The sequence below is a fragment of the Mauremys reevesii genome, linkage group 3 (assembly GCF_016161935.1).
Source record: "Mauremys reevesii isolate NIE-2019 linkage group 3, ASM1616193v1, whole genome shotgun sequence".
Lineage (NCBI taxonomy): Eukaryota > Metazoa > Chordata > Testudines > Geoemydidae > Mauremys > Mauremys reevesii.
This window is the reverse complement of record NC_052625.1, coordinates 8,239,456-8,258,850: the sequence shown is the minus strand read 5'-3', so window position 1 is coordinate 8,258,850 and position 19,395 is coordinate 8,239,456. Positions and strand designations below refer to the sequence as shown.

Genomic DNA, 19,395 nt, shown 5'->3' with positions numbered 1-19,395 from the left:
TGAACTTTTGGAATCTTATCAGTTTACTGCTGTGATCTTTCTACCTGAAGTAGTTTAGAAGCTTTAAGCACTTTCAACTTCAACTCTCTTCCTTGTTCCTTCCCCACCCCCCGAAAAAATCTCAGCATGCACCTGTTGAAAACTACAAACAGGGGGGCAAGATCCACAGCTGGTGTAAATCAGCATAGCTTCAGTGGAGTTCGGGGAACTATGCCAATTTACACCAACTTGGGACCGGACCCAGTACCTCAGCACAACATCCAGTATAGTTTCTACACTGACGGCTAAGGATGTATTGGAGGGCTACCTAATATGGGATCTGTGGAGTCATAAAACATACAGCCCAGGGCCACCCCTCCATGCAGGTTGAGGACGACGCTGATCCACTGCACGTTTTCTGTCTCTGTAAATTGTCAGGAGTTCTCTAATCTCTATTCACCCAGGGCAATACAAGTCCAGACAAGTATCACAGCTGAGTGCATTCAGAGCAGTATGTAAATATATATGCAAAAGAGCTTTGGCCTTCAGACTTTTAGCACGTTACAAAGATGGTCCTTGGTCTTACAAAGCCTGTCTCCTTTGATAGAGGATGTACAATGGGCCCAATTCAGAGTCCTTAATCAGGCAACATTCCTACTGAAGTGAGGGGCACGTTGGCTGCAGCAAAGACTGCAGAACCAGGACCAAAACGTTTACTTGATAGTCTGGGATCCAGGTGACCAGTATAGAAGAGTCACAGACAGCACTACCTGTTTGACTAGATTTCAGCATAGATGAAAACCCAGTGCTTGCTGCAGGTAAGGTCAAGGTACAGGTAACAGAGGGTTAACACTGCCAGGGAAGCAAAGATCCAATCTACAATATTTCTCCCATCAACTTTGTCCCCAGATTGGGACAAATGTGACAGATGTGTGAGAACCATTAAATTCTATTAAATTTCTGGAATTTCTTAGAGAAACAGACGAGTGCTTTAAAGTACAGTCAAGTAAAATTAGGTTCTTAAAGTATGTTAAGCAAAGACCAGGGGATTTCTTTAAAATTAAACAGTAGTTTAACAGAAAAAAAAACCCAAAACAAAAAAACCCACAACAGCCACAATTCTGACATACTGTGAAACTATGAAGGTCCTGCATCCTTCTGCATTTAGCCTTTTTTGACCCCTGTGTAACTAAAAAACAAACAAAGTGATTTGTGCCTGTAAGAACCATTTATTACTTCTTTAAAAATGCATCTTTAATACTTTTTGGCTTTTACTGGTATTTCAAGCAGCTTAAGTCGATGAGGAACAAGACTTGCGGTTCTCATGCACGCCTATATTGTAAGAACACAACAAACCAAGTCTCATAGCAGCAGTCTGCCCTACCAAAGGGAAAAGGTAGCCTTTATATTTAAAAAAGGCATATTCCATATACATAATGAGATAAAATAATACTTCAGGCAAGATACGGCATCTTTACAAATGCCTTTTCAGGCTTGAGTTTTTCCTCTGCTTGTTACTACAGAAACCATCTAGCAACCAAAATCTAAGACAGACTCCACCCAAAACAGAGAAAAACAATATAGACACAGAGTAGGCTTTTTTTTTTTTTTGAGGGGTGGGTGGGTGCTAAGGAAAAGTATCTTACTGTGCAAAGGATAGGAGTATTTTGCATGTAGTTGAAACAGCAAAGCTCTGCTTACAGATGGTAGAAAGGAAAGCAGTGAATGAGTAATGAGCAATGAGAAATGCGTAATGCAGGATGAGAATATAATTTCCACACATCGGCTGAAGAAAGGTTTACACTCTTAAGCAATAAAAACAAACCATTAAGCCAGACCTGCACTGTCAGGAAGTATAAAACAGTTCTTGAAACTCTGCAGTTACAGTACAAAAGCTTTTCATAAACTGTTTCCTGATCTTCATTAAACATTAAGATCAAGCTGCCATATGGCAATTAGCTGCCTCCTGAAATCAAATAAAAACAAAATCAACAATTTGGGAATAGTTGTACAGTAAAATAGTTCAATAATTATTCACTCCTAGTGGTGTGGCAAAGTGGGTCGAATGTAAAAGCAGTCCGGATGAGCTCCTACTTCATAGTCAAGAATACAATAAGCAAGTAGCTTTCATATCCAAGCCTCAAAGATTGATTGCATAAAAGTGAAGGTCCACTAGAAGCTTAAGAGGGGTGAAAGCAAATAGTACTTGGTGTAGGCATACGCCGAACATACCAGCAATGAAGACCTTGCTGTATAAATAAGGTCATTTACATGGATCTCACGCATATGTTTTTATATGTTGCTGACCTCTGAACCAGACTGAATTCTATGCAAACTATTTAGGTTCACTAGGGAAGCGGTTCTCAACCAGGGGTATGTGTTCCCCTGGGGGTACGCAGAGGTCTTACAGGGGGTACATCAACTTATCTAGATACACCGCTACCTCCATATAACGCCACCGGATAGAACATGAATTCGGATATAACAGTAAAGCAGCGCTCTGGGGGGGCGGGGCTGCACGCTCCCGTGGATCAAAGCAAGTTCAATATAACGCGGTTTTACCTATAACGCGGTAAGATTTTTTGGCTCCCCAGGACAGCGTTCTAGCGAGGCAGAGGTGAATTTGCTAGTTTTAAAAACAGGCTACAGAAAAAGCACTAGCAAAGTCAGTGCAAACTAAAATTTCATACAACGATTTGTTTATACTGCTCTATGCAGTATACACTGACATGTAAGTACAATATTTATATTCCAATTGATTGATTTTATAATTGTACGGTAAAAGTGAGAGAGTCAGCATGTTTTCAGTAATAGCGGCTGTGACACTTCTTTGTATTTTTAGGTCTGATTTTGTAAGCATGTAGTTTAAGTGAGGTGAAAGTTGGGGGTATTCAAGACACATCAGACTCCTGGAAGGGGTACAGTGGTCTGGAAAGGCTGAAAGAGTCAGGGATACTAGGCAGAGATGCTGATCACTTCATTGGAGAGGTGCTTATTTGAAACTTACAAATAACGATAACATGCCTGTCTTCCAGGTTCACCACACATAGAGATCAGAGGCACATCAAGTAATACGCTTGGCTAATGGAAATTTAAACACTGGCTGATTAGAAAGGGCAAGGGCAATGGTATGGCTTCTGTATCTTTTTTTTTTTCCTCATAAGAGAAAATTCAGAAAAGACAACTTCTGTTTCTTCTTGTAGAGAAAGAATACTCGAAGGACTGTGTAAATAGCACACTTTTGGTATTGAGGAGGCTGATTTAGCAATTGTCAATGGACCCAAAACTCCAATGGGACTGTCCGAGACTATTTTCCAGAGTTTAGTAGTGGGTCCCAATTAACCTTCAAGACCAAATTCACTACAAATCGATGTACTCTGTGCTATTCTTTTAAAGTCCCTGACCACCTCCTTTAACTCACTAACATTTTCAATCTAGAGAAATGGTTTTGGGGGTTTCACTTTTTTTCAAAAATATAAATATTGTAACCCCAGTTCTGCAGACACACCTCACTGGACACACACAAGCAGCCTCTTTGTGCACATGAGTCATTCACAGTTACACAGCTACAGAAGTGTTCCCAGGATCAGGGCCCTAATGGGCTTACAGCTACTCCTGGGCCTCACCCTGTACTTTACTAAGGGTGCCGTCTTTAGTCAAGCCAAACCCATTGGTTTCCAATTGAACCCAAGCCAATCGGTTTCAATGTGAGTTTTGCCTTTATAAAGGAATGCAGTGTCAGGCCCTGAGCCAGCTACAGCTCATGCATGGACAAGTGCTGTAGCATCTATGTGTTCTTATGCCTTAGAGAATAGTGACTGTTTCACTTCTCCTCTAGGCCCCTTCTATTAGTGTTTCATACAGTAAGTGAGGAGCTGTGAATTTAGTCAGGAGACAAAAGAATTTAGGATCTGATTTAGGGTCCAAGTCAAAAGCATAAATAGAAGACAATAGAAGCTTTCCTATTGATGTCAGGGGGGGTTGGATCAGCCCCTTTAGGCTAATAGAAGTGGTATAATCCAAGGCACGACCTCTTGAATTTCCACAGTTCAGGCTCGGCTTCTGCAGCATGGATGGGAGAAGGCTCCAGCATTGCTATGACGGCAAAGACTATGCCTTGCAACTGTTCACTGTTGAACTCCCAGAGAATCTGTTAACTGCCCCCTACTCCTGTGACTTGCAGCCTTCACAAGCCAATGGCCGTGAACTTGTTCAACAAGCCAGAGTGCAGACCAAAACACGGTGCATATTTTTTAAGGCGGCAAGGAACTGAAAGTTAAAACCGGCGATTGTGATAATGGCTTAAGCAGATCTTCACAAAATGCCACAAAAACCAAGAGGACTGGTCATCCAGCAAAAACATAGGCCACAAACTTGAATCAGCATTACAAATAAACAATAGATGTTCCAAAAAAACCCAAAGTGATAGACTGGACGATCTCTTTATAGAGGTTTTAAAAACATATTGCTAGAATAAATTATGTATATATTAAACTTATCCTGCCACAGAAGTTGACTGATGAACCTAGTAAATACACCTCTAACCCCGCTATAACGTGACCCGATATACCACGAATTTGGATATAACGTGGTAAAGCAGTGCTCGGGGGGGGGGCGCGCCATGCACTCGGGTGAATCAAAGCAAGTTTGATATAGTACGGTTACACCTATAAACACAGTAACTTTTTTTGGCTCCCGCGGACAACATTATATCAGGGTAAAGGTGTATTTTAGGCTCACAAAAAAAGAAAAAAGGCAGCATCCAACCGGTAATTACTCTAATTTTTCTCTCCTGTCCCCTCTAATAACAATTGCATTTGCAGCTTTATCTGGAGCAGAGGGAGAGGAATTATTCTTTAAACAGGCCTTAAAGATATCGTCTATTTAAAAATCTTTTCACCCACAAGCCCAGTTAGTACATCCATTGTAGCATACTGGTATTTATTTATAGTTCAAAAACAACAAAAAAACCAACCCCAAACATTAAGCAAGTTAGCAACTGGCTGGCATCTGATATTATTTCAGATGCGGACCTAAAAAGGTCCATCGGTGGATATCTGCCCTCTTGGCTTTGAAGTGCCACCTTCTGGCAAAGGCTTTGGTTAACTGGATTTTAAAACAAAACAAAAAACAAACAAACAAAAAAAGCAGCTTTCAAAGTTCCTGGAGGATATAATCACAGAATCATTATTCTATGGCCAATTCTATAGCTTTTAAGAGCTAAGAGTTCTGACTGTAAGAACGAACTTACTACCAGTAGGCTAATTTGACTTCATTCTGCACTTGGCTTCAGTCCAATTTACAATACATCCGCAAGAAGCCAACCTCAGATATTTTTTAAGTCTAATATTTGGCTGGGCTTCCAATGCAACAAGAACCCAGCCTCTGTATCCTCTTCTCATCTTCTACAAGTTACTTGCAAACTATTACCGAACATTTACAAGACTCTTGGTGTAAGTAGGAGCTGCGATTAATGCCTTGCTTGCCAACTGCAAATCATGCTTTTGCCCTTTTAAATGGAGAATTTAAAATGAATTTAAGAAGCAAGAAAACCCAGTTTATCTTTGTGAATGAACCATTTGCTCTTACAGATGGGACTTTGCAGAATGAAATGTCAGAGCTCTATTATTTATTATCTGAAATCGGTTTAACATTTGGCAGGAAAATTCTTTCAAAAAAAACAAAACACAAGAGCCTGGAAAGAAAGACAAAACTACTCCCAGAGTCAGCAAAACCAGCAGTTGAAAGTAGATAGAGCCTACAGCTAACAATAGTTTGCTGTACTTAGGGTAAAGTTTGAAGATTAGTTCTCTATAGCATTCCTCATAAAATGAGCTCTCATTTGAGATAAGAAAAAAGTAATTGTATTCCCAACTGTTAGACAAGGGCCAGAAGAAATAAAATTGTTCCTTTTTTAGCATATCACCACACACAAGAAAAGAAATTTATTATTTAATATTTGGCCAGGATAAGGATTTAAATGAGAGGACAAGTAAAGGAGAAGAATGACAATCATTCAACTGTTCTGTAGGTCTAAGAAGAGTTCAGCCTTTTTTCCTAATGATTTCTATTGGCCCTGCTTGTATTCACTCTGCACATGAGTTGGGAATAGCAGGATACTAGATCAGTAATGTCTGGTTCTTATCCAAATGTTCCACCTAAAGAGGATGCCAGTTCTCATGGATGGGACAGCCCACCCTGCAGCATTCCTGAGAATTGTACAATATAATAATCTTGAAAGTCAGCAGAGTGGATTATCCACTTTTTTCTGGACTTGAACTTGTGACCTTAACAGTAGCACAGCAGAAAGCAAATGTGCTATGCACTTTGCCATAGTAACCTTCCATGTATTCTTTTCAATTTAAATACACACAATTAAAACAGCTACAATTTTGGAAAATTATGTACAAACCCTATATTTTCTTTTGATTACATATAAATACAAATTAGCTATTCTTCTAAAAAGTGGTTATAATAGTAAATAAATACAAAATAAGATTCTGACCATTATACTTCATGTGCTGGGATTAAACCCATATAAAATGTACAACTAAAATACATTTAAAATCTTTAAAGGAATAATTCTCTGATTAAAATATTTGTTTTCCCAAACTTTTTGTGGACATAAATATAATTTTCAAAATAGCTGTATTTTTTTCTTTTCATTTCATTACATAAATAAAGTCTTCATTGGGAAATATTAAAGTGTCAGCTTTTTTTTGTATTTGTCTAATATATTTAGCGGCACCCACAACCCTCCACAACCATATCTTGATAGTTCTTTAATACAACTTTTTCGTTCTCATCAAGGTAGAGCATCGAAATAGCACTCAGTTCTGTCGGAACACAGCAAGCCTTAGGGATTTTGGAATTCACGGAATTGACCAAAGTCTGAACAATGGCGTGGTTTGTGGTGTTTAGGTGATCTGCCAATGGAAAAGGGCATTCCCCATGGCAGTAAAAGGCACCGTATCCTGGTGGGGCAACAATCCAGTCATTCCACCCCACATCATTGAAGTCCACATACAAAGGATGTCTTTTGCAACTGGATTTGTGGCGTTTGCGCTGTTTGTGTTTCGCTTGGCGTTTCTCTCTTTTATGGAGAGGGTGTCCCTTGCCATCATGGCCGAAAGTTACTAACAATGGCCGGAGCTGAGACCAGCTATCTTCATCCTGATGCAAAGACCTGCTAATTCTAACGTGCCTCTTGGAAACACTGCTCTCATTGTCCAAGTGAGCCACCTCTACTATAAACCCATGATTAGGCTGTCTATGTGCAATCCACCTCATTACAGCTGGTGTTACATCAAAGCTTTCCCATTTACTTGCATTCTGATGCACCAACCTGGTGTCCAAAAGTCTTGCGGCAGGGTCCTTAGAAGTCGCTGTGGCTGGCTTTATAATTTCATAAATATTAATACGGTGATGGTAGCTGCTATTGTTCTCGAAGGTTTCCTGCACCTGCTCCCGAAAAATCTGAAGTTCAGCCGAGGTGAGAAACTCCTCATTAGGGATGGAAGTTAAATTAAAGAAGAAACGCCGTGCTGTTTTACCACTTGCTTCTGGGAGCTCTTCCCAAGCTTCTAAGTTCATCAAAGAGGGAAAACAAAAAACACAATCAGTAACAGACAAGCAATGAAAACGTGAATTACTCTTCTGCTGAAAACTTTAAACAGCACATGTGAGATTTGAAACTTTTACAAAAATAAATAGATAAACAAACCTGTTTCCCTTGTCTGTTTATTTATGCAACCATGTATAGCATGAAGTTAAGAATACTTCATTCATTGTCAAGCCTTTTGATCCAATTCTGGTAGACCATGCATTCCAAGTGGTTATAATAACGGGTAAGAAATGTGAAGCATTACTTTGGAATTCAAGGACATTAGCAAGAAAACTTTAGCACTGTAGTTAGTGGAGGTCTAATCAGAATAATTAAAACTGATTGAGGATTTAAGGTAATTATTGCATTTCTTGTTTTTTCAAAAATATGGCTTATGTCAATCCCTTAAACTCCATTCCAAAAATAATAATATTCCACTATTTAGATTTACAAATCTTAATATACAGATTTTGGGTCCTAATTGGAGACCAGGAACCCCACATCTGTGATGGTATTTTATGAAGCACACCCTACTATTTTCCAAATACCATCCATAAAAGGTGGTATTTGTATTGATTTTTTTCTGCTGACACTCAAGGGTGGTACTCAGACAATGAAACTGAGTTCATTCTAAACAATACAAATGAGAAATGGTTTCCTAAAATTTATCCTGTTCTCTCCCCCACCACTAAATAATAAACATTTTGGGATACTTGAGGGGGGGGGGAAATGGATGTCTTAATTAAAAAGTATGCATGTGGCTCAGACCACATTTGTAGCCCTATAAATTATAAACAAGAGTGTTAACAAATAAGCCTTTCCAAAAGTGTTTTTAACTTTGATAAATATGCTAGAAGATAATTCATTCATCTTATTAGCTGAAATCATTACTCGGGTGAGTAATTCTTACTCAAGTGATTAATCCCATTGATTTTAATTTTGATTTCTTGTATGAGTAAGCATTATTCATAAACATTTCTAGATTCAGCCCAAATTATATAAATATATACAGCTGTATTGTATTTGTCTACCTCAAAACATGGACTCATGTTTTCTCATCAGTCAACAGGATTTCCAGGTAGCTAGAACTGAACAATGGTTTTAAGGCAAGTGCTGAGATTTTTAATTTGTTGCATGATTACTTAATTTGCAGATTTTACTGACCTACATAGCTATAAAATGTGCTATTACTTTCCAACTTTTGTAGAATTCTCCTCCTCTTTCCCCCCCCTCCCCCCATGTATAGTTTTACATTCGGAAATGTTTTAGCATGAATGAACCATACACTGGATTTTCATTATGAAGAATTTACTTTCACACACCAGCACAAACCACAGTGCAAGGTTAGATTTCACAATTAATCTCCTTCCTCATTATAAGGCATCCCATCAGACAGTATAACCACTGATCTTAAGCCACTTCCTTTGTATACCAACTTAATTAAATCCTAATAAAATTTCTTTCATCACAGCTCCATGTTATAACATGTGGAGTCTGTATTTTCATTAGCTTTACAGTGAGACTATAGCATACCACCGCTGAAGACTAATAGCTAGAAGTTATTTACAAGTTCTGGAAACTTTTTTTGGGGGGGGGGGGCACAAAGAGCAGATGGGCAGCATGCTACCCACTCACTCTACCTGTGTCAGATTAGATACGTCTACCTGTGTCAGATTAGATACCCCAGTTCAGCTATGTTCTGTGAGTTTGTCAGTCCATGGACATACAACTGGTAAGCCAGTTAACTACGAAACAGACAAATTTAAAAAGGAAGAAACTCATCCAGGAAGTCAAGATCATCATCTCTTTGCGCATTTAGTAAGCATCAAACTGAATATAACAGCTAAATGTAACTAGTTTTTGGAACTGACACGTAAGGCTCTAGTTATACAGTACTGATCTAGTTAATTAGATTCAAACTCACAGAACTTTGAATGCTTTCAAAGAGATTTATGTGCACATTTTTAACAAAGCTGAGAGATGATGGGTACTAAATGTTTGTTGAACAACTGAATAGTTTTACTTTACTATATTTCCTTTAAGCCACAGACACTCCAGTTCTTGTGAGTACCCATTTTACCTTCTTTAATAATGCAGTCAGCATCTTAATAAAGAGATGACCACGTTACCTGAAGGCTCAGGTGCACATGAATTCCAATGACCAGCTGTGGCAATGCTTTTATCAACCTGAAGGCTTACCTTAGATCTACACTAAATCTATCCTAGATTCAAACACGAGACAAGAAAGTCATTGTGCAAACAATACAATTGATTGTTGCATTGATCTCTCCCAGGGATTAGAAACCTTCCAAAAAAACTAACCCAGATCAACTCTAAACCAAGGAGACTTTTCTGGTATTTAGCTTTTATTTTTTAAGGCTATTTGTGGGAATTCTTAATTTGAACCCAAGCTGTAAAAATAAAAAGGAAAACTTCACATGGGATGAAGTGGGAGACAAGAGGGAGGAGATTCAGAATAAATGCCTCAGAACATTACATTGAAAGACTGCTTTGATGAGGGCTTTTAAAAAAAAAGGAAACTTGACTACGCCTTTCTTGTGAGTTTAACAAAACTTATTAGCAGCCAAAACTTATTCACTATTTGGAAAGATTCCCCCCCCCATACACATACACACACCTTTTTTCTTCCTGGGGGGGGGGGGTCCCAATGCTGATGGCACACACACAACACACAAGACCTGCTCACACTCATTCATAGACACAGTACTGTTGACAACCGAACACATGCTTTAGTGACCTCCTACCAACCCACCCCAGTTCACACACACACACTCCCCCAAACCAAACCCCGTCTCCTCCCACCCCTCCTCGCTCCTGCAGGGGAAGGAAGAGGCTCCCAAGAACCGCTTGGGGGGTGTTGGGGGGGGGGGGGTGGGCAGCGCGCACAGACACACACACACACACACACAGAGCTAGGGGGAGATCCCGGGGGCAGCGCGCACACACAGAGCTAGGAGGGAGATCCCGGGGGCAGTGCACACACACACACAGAGCTGGGGAAGATCCTGGGGTGGGGTGGGCAGCACACACACACACAGAGCTAGGGAGGGGCAGCGCAGACACACACACACACACACACACACAGCTAGGGGAGATCCTGGGGCAGCGCAGACACACACACACACACACACACAGAGCTAGGGGAGATCCTGGGGCAGCGCAGACACACACACACACACACACACACACACAGAGCTAGGGGAGATCCTGGGGCAGCGCAGACACACACACACACACAGAGCTAGGGGGGAGATCCCGGGGGCAGTGCACACACACACACAGCTGGGAGGGGAGATCCCGGGGCAGCGCAGACACACACACAGCTGGGGAGATCCTGGGGGCAGCGCAGACACACACACAGCTGGGGGGGAGAGAGATCCCGGGGGGGGGGCAGCGCAGACACACACACAGCTGGGAGGGGAGATCCCGGGGGCAGCGCAGACACACACACAGAGCTAGGGGAGATCCGGGGCAGTGCACACACACACACAGCTAGGGGAGATCCCGGGAGATCCCGGGGTTGTGGGCAGCACACACACAGCTGGGGGGGGAGATCCCCAGGGGGCAGCGCAGAGACAGACAGACAGACACCCCCAGCCTGGGCCGTACCTTCGTGGTGGAAGCTCCTGACGGTGTTGGCGCGGCTGGCGGCTCTCTCCAGCGGGGCGCCCGGGGCGGAGGGGCCCAGCTGCCGGCCCGCCTGCAGGCGGTACAGCTCCAGCATGTAGGGCGGGATGACCGCGTTCTTGCTGGGGCTCGGCCTCCGCTTCAGCCCGAACATGTTGAGCAGGCGCAGCTCGAACTCGCTCAGCAGCTCCTGCGGGGCGGCGCGGCCCGAGTCGCTGAACCGCCGCCGGCCCACCTCGGGGATGAGCCCGGCCGAGCCGCCCAGCAGCACCTGGTACAGCAGCAGCGCGAGCAGGGAGCGGATGGCGGCCACCATGGTCAACCTGCGCGGACAGGGGAGGGAACGGGGGGGGCAGGTCAGGCGGGCCGGTCGGGGCGCCCACTCCCGTCCCCCCCACCCGTGGGCCTGATCCTGCCCATCGCCTATTGCTCCCCCTGCAGAGGGAGGCCGCGGGAACGGATCTGAGCTCAGCCTGCCCCCGTCCACACCGGGTCACGTCCTGCTCTCGGTTACACCTGGAGCAGCTCCACCGCCTCCCGACGTGACTCCTGATTCCAGGCCTGATCCAAAGCGCCCCCCCCCGCCCCCCCGCCACGGACCGGGCCCTTGCACAGCAGAATCTGGCCCGCAGCCGAGCTGAGCCTAGTCGGTGTCGAGATACAGGGCGCACCCCTGTGCAGGTGGCAGCTACGCGACCACACAGCTGTCGTCTGTGGGCAGGAACCGGCCTGGCCATCTCCAGATGGAGGTAGGATCATACTAGGGCCCTGGCCAGCTGTTCCCAGAGGGGTTCGTTTGGTGCTTGCGGGGTGCTACAGAAAGATGGGGGTGCAAAACAAGGAAGATCGGGCGCAAGGGCTGAGCCAGCCCGGACCTGGAGGGCCAGCCTAGCGGCACCACTAGGACAAGCCCCCCCACAGCATCAGTGGAGGGCCAACAGCCCCCAGAAAGTAGCTTCCAGGCGGGCTGCACTGAGGCGGAGTGGGGTGTGGGGGGGGGGCTACACGCGTGGACTGCAGTGTGTTGATCCGCCGTGGGGAGAAGGGGGAGTAGCGGCGTCGGAGCCAGGCGGGACAGGTGTGCCAAAGCCAGAGGCTCGCGGGGCCAGCCCAGGCGCCCGGCCGCCGCCTGCCAGCCCAGCCCAGGCGCCCTCCGCCGCGCTTACCTTTAGGAGCCCGCCGATCGCCTAAGCGGCAGCAGCAGCAGCGGCGCGCCGGGGCACGTCCATTGAAACGGGCTCCACATAGACAGGGTCTGGCCCGGGAAGAGCGAGGGGGGTCCCCAGCCGGGCCGGGGGTTTGTATCCGTTGCAAGCACCTCCCCAGTGGCGTGCGGGGTTTGCGAGGAGGGACCCCCGTGGGTAGGGAAGGGAGGCGAGATTCCCAGCAGAGAGAGCTGGGGAGGGAAGTTATTTTCTCCGGGCAAGTTTCGGCAGCCCTTGGAGGGGGGGAAGCTCCCAGAGCAGGAGGGAAATCGTCCTGCTACGTCCTTAGCCAAAGCCACCGGCTTCCCGCTCCTGGGAGACGCTGGGCGGCTGCTGGGCTTCTCGCCCTCTTCCTTGGGGCGCTCTAACGCCTCCGCTGCAGCCCATCGCTGCTCCTGGGAGTCATCTCTGGGCAGAGGCTCCGCGATGGCCCGGGCGCTACCTGGCGAGCAGCAGCAGCAAGGGGGTCGTGTCTGCAGGAGGGACTCCGGTGCGTTCCCGCGGCATCCCTGGCTGTCACTCCGCCGCCGCCGCTGCCCTGACAGCGGCCGGGCAGAGCACAGCAGCGCCCCGAAGCGCAGTCCGCCCCTGAAACATACTGGGAGCCAGCGGGGTTGAGGAGGCGGCGGCGGCAGCAGCAGAGGGCAAGTCTCAGCCAGGCACGGGGCTCTCCCCTTGCAAAGCAGCGCTCCTCCGGGTGCGCGTAGAGAGAGCTACAGGCAGGACAGTTAGCAGCCTCCTTGGCAGCGATACGCCCTGAGCATCAGCAGCGAGGCGAGCCCAGCAGCAGCAAGATGAAGTTTGACTTTTTTCCCCGGCCCCCTTTGCAAGTCGCCTGGCAGGAGGAGGAAGCAGCCGCAGCAGCAGCGCCGCTTGGGGGACCCCCGCTCTTCGCACGCGCTCCTCCCGCGGCGCACTGGGGTGTGTGTGTGGGGGGCGGGGGGGTGCCCAGGCCCGTCCCTTCGCTTGCAAATTGATGGAGGTGGTTGGACGCCTCCTTGGCTTTTTGTGGCGCTGCTGATGTCACGACCCCGGGGGCTTGCGGCTCCTCGCCAATCACCGGGCGGGGAGCGAGCGGTTGCCGCGCCGCGCTCGCTGCTTTTAAAGGGGACGCCGCCTCCTCGGGCCAGTCCCGGCTCCTCTGGGCAATCCCCCTGCCCGGGGAGCGCGGGGAGGCACCTCGCTCCTCCGCCGCTTCTGCTTTCCCAGCCTTCCCGGGTGGGGACGGAGGAGAAGGCCGCGGGGGAAGCGAGGACGAGGCTCGGCGGCCAGATCCAACCCGCAAGCGCTTTATTTTCAAACTTCTGGGAGGAAACGGGGGTATTCTCAGTAGTCACGCGACACAACAGCCCTGGCCCATTAGCCTGCAGCATTAGCTCCCTCCAGGTGCTTTATTTCGGAGGAGGGCGATTTACTCCAATAACCTGGTTGCTAAAGTTAAACCAAGATCAAGGATCCGGACATTTCTTTTTTTAGGGGATTTACCTTCCCTGCATTGAAAATAAAATCGTGATTATTGTCTCTCCCTCCCTCCACCCCCTTTTTCCTCTCCCATCAATACGTTCCCCCCACCCCCAGTGTCGAGGTTTGGTTGCTGCAGACACCATTGCCGGTTAATGCAGCAAGTAAATTTTAAATAAATGCATCGCACGGTGCCATGCCCGCCTGTATCCGATCTAGTCATACCGATGAGAGACAACGAACGTGCAGCGTGATTTTTGCAAATAAGGCGCCTCCGATGGGAAGCGGATAATTCTGCTCCAATGGGAGTCGGATCAGGCTGTCACCCGGTAGCTGTTAGTTTCGCGTCAAGTTTAATAAGCCTAGTCCTAGGGATCTCCCGTGCCACAAGATCTCGCCCTGTAGGGAATAGTTTCTTCTCCCGGGAATCGGGATCAATCCATGCACTCCAGCAGAGCACAACCTTGGAGTTAGGGAATGACAATTGCATTAGCTGGAGCCTGCACGCCTACAAGTGGAAACGCAGAGGAAAATCAGAGATGTATATTGAACAATGATCCATTCATTATACGTTCCCTCTGTACGAGAAGAGTGGAATAAGTCTCCGGCTCTGCTTATACAAATCGGATTAGTTTCGTGTAGTGGGATTTAGGTGTTTGCTGACTTCTAAGGTGTGAAGGTCAAATAAGGTTTTGGGAGATTGGGAGTGTTTTAAAATAAACTAGGCCTATAGAAAAAGTAAAAATAATCCAGGCACGCCAGCTTTTCAATGGGTGAACACAAGGCATTCCCAGTTAATGACATAAACAACAGACCCTGGGCCCTCAGTTGGTGTAAATGGCCTCGCCCCATGGCTGTGGATGTGGTTCAAAGACTTCAAGGTCTTAGAAACAGCATCAGAATGGTTAATCTAAAGGTACTGTGTCTAATGCATCTACATAGACTGTCTACTGTTAAAATGGCTAACACAATATAGTAGCCCTGGTCAAATCTAAAGCAAACCTCAGCCATTGTTTGAACTTTGCACAGATAACAGAAAACTCATTTCTCACTTTTTTAAACCTGTTTAGATTGCAGTGGATGAGTTTGGCTCTCGGAGAGGAAAACTAACTGCTGCTGTCATGCCAGCAGAAAAAACTAGGTTGAGTTCCCATAAGCACCCCTGAAATGAAGGAGGTTCATATCTCCTGCTTGTAGAATCTCCCAGAGGTACGACCTTTCATATTCAAAAGATTTCAGAGGGATGACTCCACAGCCTAGAATATGGGTTTTTTTCAGTAGGTATCAAGTTCATTGTGCTGCTTTCTTGTAGTGGGAGCACCTTCAGAAATGTTCCCCTGGACTCAGATCAGTTCCTTTTCCCAGGGGCACCTTGACTTCTTCATTCCTCCAGAGAACGCTGCCTGAAACGTACCCATCTTACAGGCCAACCTTGGCCGCTTCTATGACACTGTGTCCCCAGGCTTGAGCAGAGATACGAGACTCAGAGTAACATAGCCCCCTCTTTGTTAAACTCTAGCATCTAGTTTGATAAGTAGTGGCAGAAGGGAAGTGGAGCTCCCTGCTAAAACGTTTGCCACTCACACCTTGCGCGTCACACAGCCCATAAGTCGCATGGGGAGCTGGAAATCATGTGCTGCCCCGATTGAAAGAAAAACATCAGATTCCCAAGAAAGCTCCTTTTATCCTTTGGGAAGCATCATTTTAAATGCATTTGACTTTCTAGGTTCAGCCCCTTAGTTCTTGGGAGTTCAGGGCTGCTTTGCTGAGAGCCCTGAATGTTTTTAAGATATGCCTGCCCTCCAGTGGTGGAAATGTGTCAGAACTCTCTGGATGTGCAGCTCCCCAGTAGAAAATCTTTTTGGATTGGCTTTACCACTGAGCCACTCTCTGTGCCCTACTCAGCAGATGCAGGGTGCCGGTCTATAGGCTTCGTGGCCTGATGGCCCATTTCCACGACTAGTCCCCGTCCATCCTAGAGCTGGTGCTGGAGTGTGATGCTGCAGTACCCCTGTGTGACAGTAGACAAGTCTTTAGGGTCCTATCTTCTGGGCCTTAATCTCTTTGTGATGTGGTTCCCTGTAGAATACGGTTACTAATACTTCCTTTTCCCCACCCTTTGTCCTGCTTGGATCATGAGCTCTTCCTAGCAGAGACTGTCCCTTATTATATGTATATACAGTGCCTAGCACAATGGGGACCTGGTCAAAGTTGATGCCTGTAAGTACTAATGCATTAGAAACGACAATACAAAGGATCAACTGTCCAGATCCTACCATAGGCTCTCACTTGAACTGCCTGGACTCCCTTGCCATGTTGCTCCTCTTCCTCGGAGCACCGCCCAGGAGGGGCGGGGGAGAGGCCTTGCAAAAGACTCATGGGATTTGCCAGATCAAATCAATGTGTGGAGAATTTAAAGCACCAGGAGACAGTTCCATGGTCATTTCCACCATTCTGAGTGGACCATTTTGCACAGTTCAGGGCTTGTCTATATAGGAAAGTTACACCCGTATAAGCTAAGGTGTGAATTTAAATGGCTCTAGTTACACTGGTATCATTCCTCATGGAGACACTCTTACTCTGGTAAAAGGGCAGCCTTTTTTGGTTTAGTTTTTGTTGCTTTGGAAAGGCTTTAAGCCAACCCTGAGAAAGCCACTCTTATTCTGGAGCAAGAGTGTCCAAATGAGGCGTTATACCAGTATAACTATAGCACTTTAACTATACTGAGATAATGATGTAACTGATAAACATTTCCTATGGAGAATACAAGTCCAAGCTCTGATTTCTACCGTGCTTCCTCTTCATTGCATGGGCAGGAGCGGTGGCCCAGGCTGAAATTCAAGCCCTAGTGAGGGTGCTAGCTTAGGAACTTTTCCTTCAGCATTCCATCCCAGATCATGTTTAATTTTATGACTTCCTGGAGCTCTTTAGCATGAATTTAAGGTGCATGCAGTGTGACTTGAGGGCACTCCAATTATGTAAATCAGCACTAAAATAACAATAGCAATGTAGTTTACACATCACTGACATTAAATGAGCACTTCAGCATCTAATTGCCATTCCAGTTCAATCTGCAGTGGGCCTCGCCAGGAAAAAGTCATTTCTTGCCTTAGCACTTAGTCCCTGCGCCTGGAGCATGGGTTGTACTGAATGCCCAGCTTCACTTTATCTACATATGGTTGCTATATTAGGATGATGAGCCATAGCAGGGAGAAATGTGTCTACAGTTGTTCCAAAGGCCTGGATAAACTCTGACCTGATTTAACATGTCAAGAGGTTCCTATAGGTTTGCTGCCTATTTCTGATTTTAAATATAAATAGGCCCATGGATCCTTCTGATGTTAAAGCCATAAAAGCCTTAGACTTAATGGAGTAAAAGGAGAGATGTTTCCCTTCCCATCCTTTGTCGCTTGTCTGTTCAGAATGTAAAGCCCAGATCCTCAAAGATATTGATTTCAATGGGAGTGAGGTACCTAAATACCTTTGGGCATCTGGCCCAAAGCTCTTGGGGGCAGGGACTCTCTCCTACTAGTTGTTTGTTCAAGTGCCTAGCTGTGGAAGGGAAGTTCATTATACCCTCCCCACCAATTGCTCCCACATGAAATCTAGCCCTGAATGCCTAGTCCCCCTCTTCCTTCAAAAGACTTCTACACTGGAAGTGGGCATCTGAACGAGGGTGACCAGACAGCAAATGTGAAAAATCGGGACAGGGGATGGGGGGTAATAGGAGCCTATATAAGAAAAAGACCCCAAAATCAGGACTGTCCCTATAAAATCAGGACATCTGGTAACCCTAATCTGAACAGACTGGCATATCAGAACTGAAGCAGAGATATCTGTATCAGGTCAGATTTCTCATATGAAACAGGTAAGGCATACAGGACGGTGCCTATTTTCCTGCCCCATAGCAGATCCTCCGCTGAGCAATGGTAAAGGGGCAGCTATCTGTTTAATAGATGTCGGCTGTTCTAGTCTGTGTGCACCACCTTTTGAGGGTGCTAATGAGAGATTCAGAAATGCACTGATTTGAAGCTCGTGAAGAATTTGTCCACAAAGGTGCCTGTATCCCTGCAGCTTACTTTATCAAAGGATGACTCAGCTAGCGAAGTTCTGGCTATATCCTTCAGCCCCAAATAGAGCTGTGTGCAGTGCATTGGGTCTACAATCCTTTCCACTTCATGCCTCATCAACATAACCATTAGCCAGGTTTGACTTGCAGGGACACCTGTACAACCTAACCATCCTCAAATTCCGCCTTCGCAGTTGCCAGTGGAGAGAAAGAGTTGCACAGGTGGAAGTGAGGCCAGCATTTGGCCTGCCAAATCCTTATCCTGGTGATGATGCACAAGCCAGAAAGAAGCCAGCTGGATTTTAAGTTCCCAGGCTGAGTTGTCACAACCATGCTCCCCCAAACCCATCCGTTTAAAAATCGGGGGGGGGGAATCTTTGCTAAAATATGGAAAATATAAGTAATATCACATAAAGGAGGGGGCCGTTTCAGAAAACGATTGAAAGGTGTTAGCGCTAGTCCTGTTTTGGCTTCATAATTAGTCAAGACCGTCCTGAACTCTCTCTCTAAACTGTTCTTCCTGTTTGCATCGATGTGCATTACATGTGTGGACATTTCCTACAATCTCACTTACTAGGAGCCTAAATGTTATGTTTGGTCTTGATGGTTTGGTTTTTTAAGGTCTACCAGTTGTATGTTCTGGCAAACCTTTCTTCCGTTCCCTTAAAGAAAGAGGCTGGATTCCCACTCAGGAGGCTACTTACGAGATGAGTTGTTTTCAACGACAGTCGTTCCATTTAATTCTTTTCCACCTTGGCTGATGTCTGGCATCTCTTCAAAGTTGTTGCTTTCTTTAACAGCATCTCTCAATGCCATTAATCAAATCTTGACCTCCTTTCCATCATAGCTGTAAGGACATCAGAAGTGTATTAAGAAACCCACACACAGTGTTTTGTACATTTCCATGATGTCTACATTGCTAGGGACAGAGAACAGAACAGTGACACTATTATCACATGAACCTTTCTCTCTCTCTCTTTGCACTGCAGAACTTACAAGCGTCAAAGAGCAAAATGACATGTAAAATTGTATTCACTGTTTTTATAAGCAATAGTACTTTAATTTCTGTATTCCTGGGGTAGAATGGAGATTTCAAGGTCATTTACCTTCAAAGTTTTTCCTTGGAGGTATTGCTTTAGACCAGCAAATGGCCTTGAAATCACCAATCCATTTACATTTGCAGCATTTATTGAGGCAGTGGGTTCAAGAAGAGCCCCTTTCTATGCTTATTGAGGCTATAGGTGGAATGCAGAGCAGTGACTTCCATCCAATTCATCAAAGCATTTAAGCATGTGCTTAAATCCATCCCTATTCATTAAGGCAGTTAAATCAGTGGGACTTTAGCACATGCCTAAAATTAGGTACATGCTTAAGTGTTTCCCTGAGAAGGGTTGGATCACTGTATTGGAGCCCCAGGAGCCAGGAAAGGA

General features: G+C 45.7%; 1 protein-coding gene across 1 annotated transcript; it reads right to left on the bottom strand.

Annotated features, from left to right (window-relative positions):
• Nucleotides 1-6,036: 6,036 nt before the first annotated feature.
• Nucleotides 6,037-13,506, bottom strand: BMP2 (bone morphogenetic protein 2). The gene is made up of 3 exons (XM_039528339.1): nucleotides 12,397-13,506; nucleotides 11,213-11,553; nucleotides 6,037-7,562 (listed from the first exon to the last, which is right to left on the bottom strand). Exons 2-3 carry the CDS (start codon nucleotides 11,544-11,546, stop codon nucleotides 6,718-6,720), a joined length of 1,179 nt encoding a protein of 392 aa, XP_039384273.1. The 5' UTR covers nucleotides 11,547-11,553; nucleotides 12,397-13,506; the 3' UTR covers nucleotides 6,037-6,717.
• Between the last annotated feature and the right edge of the window lie 5,889 nt (nucleotides 13,507-19,395).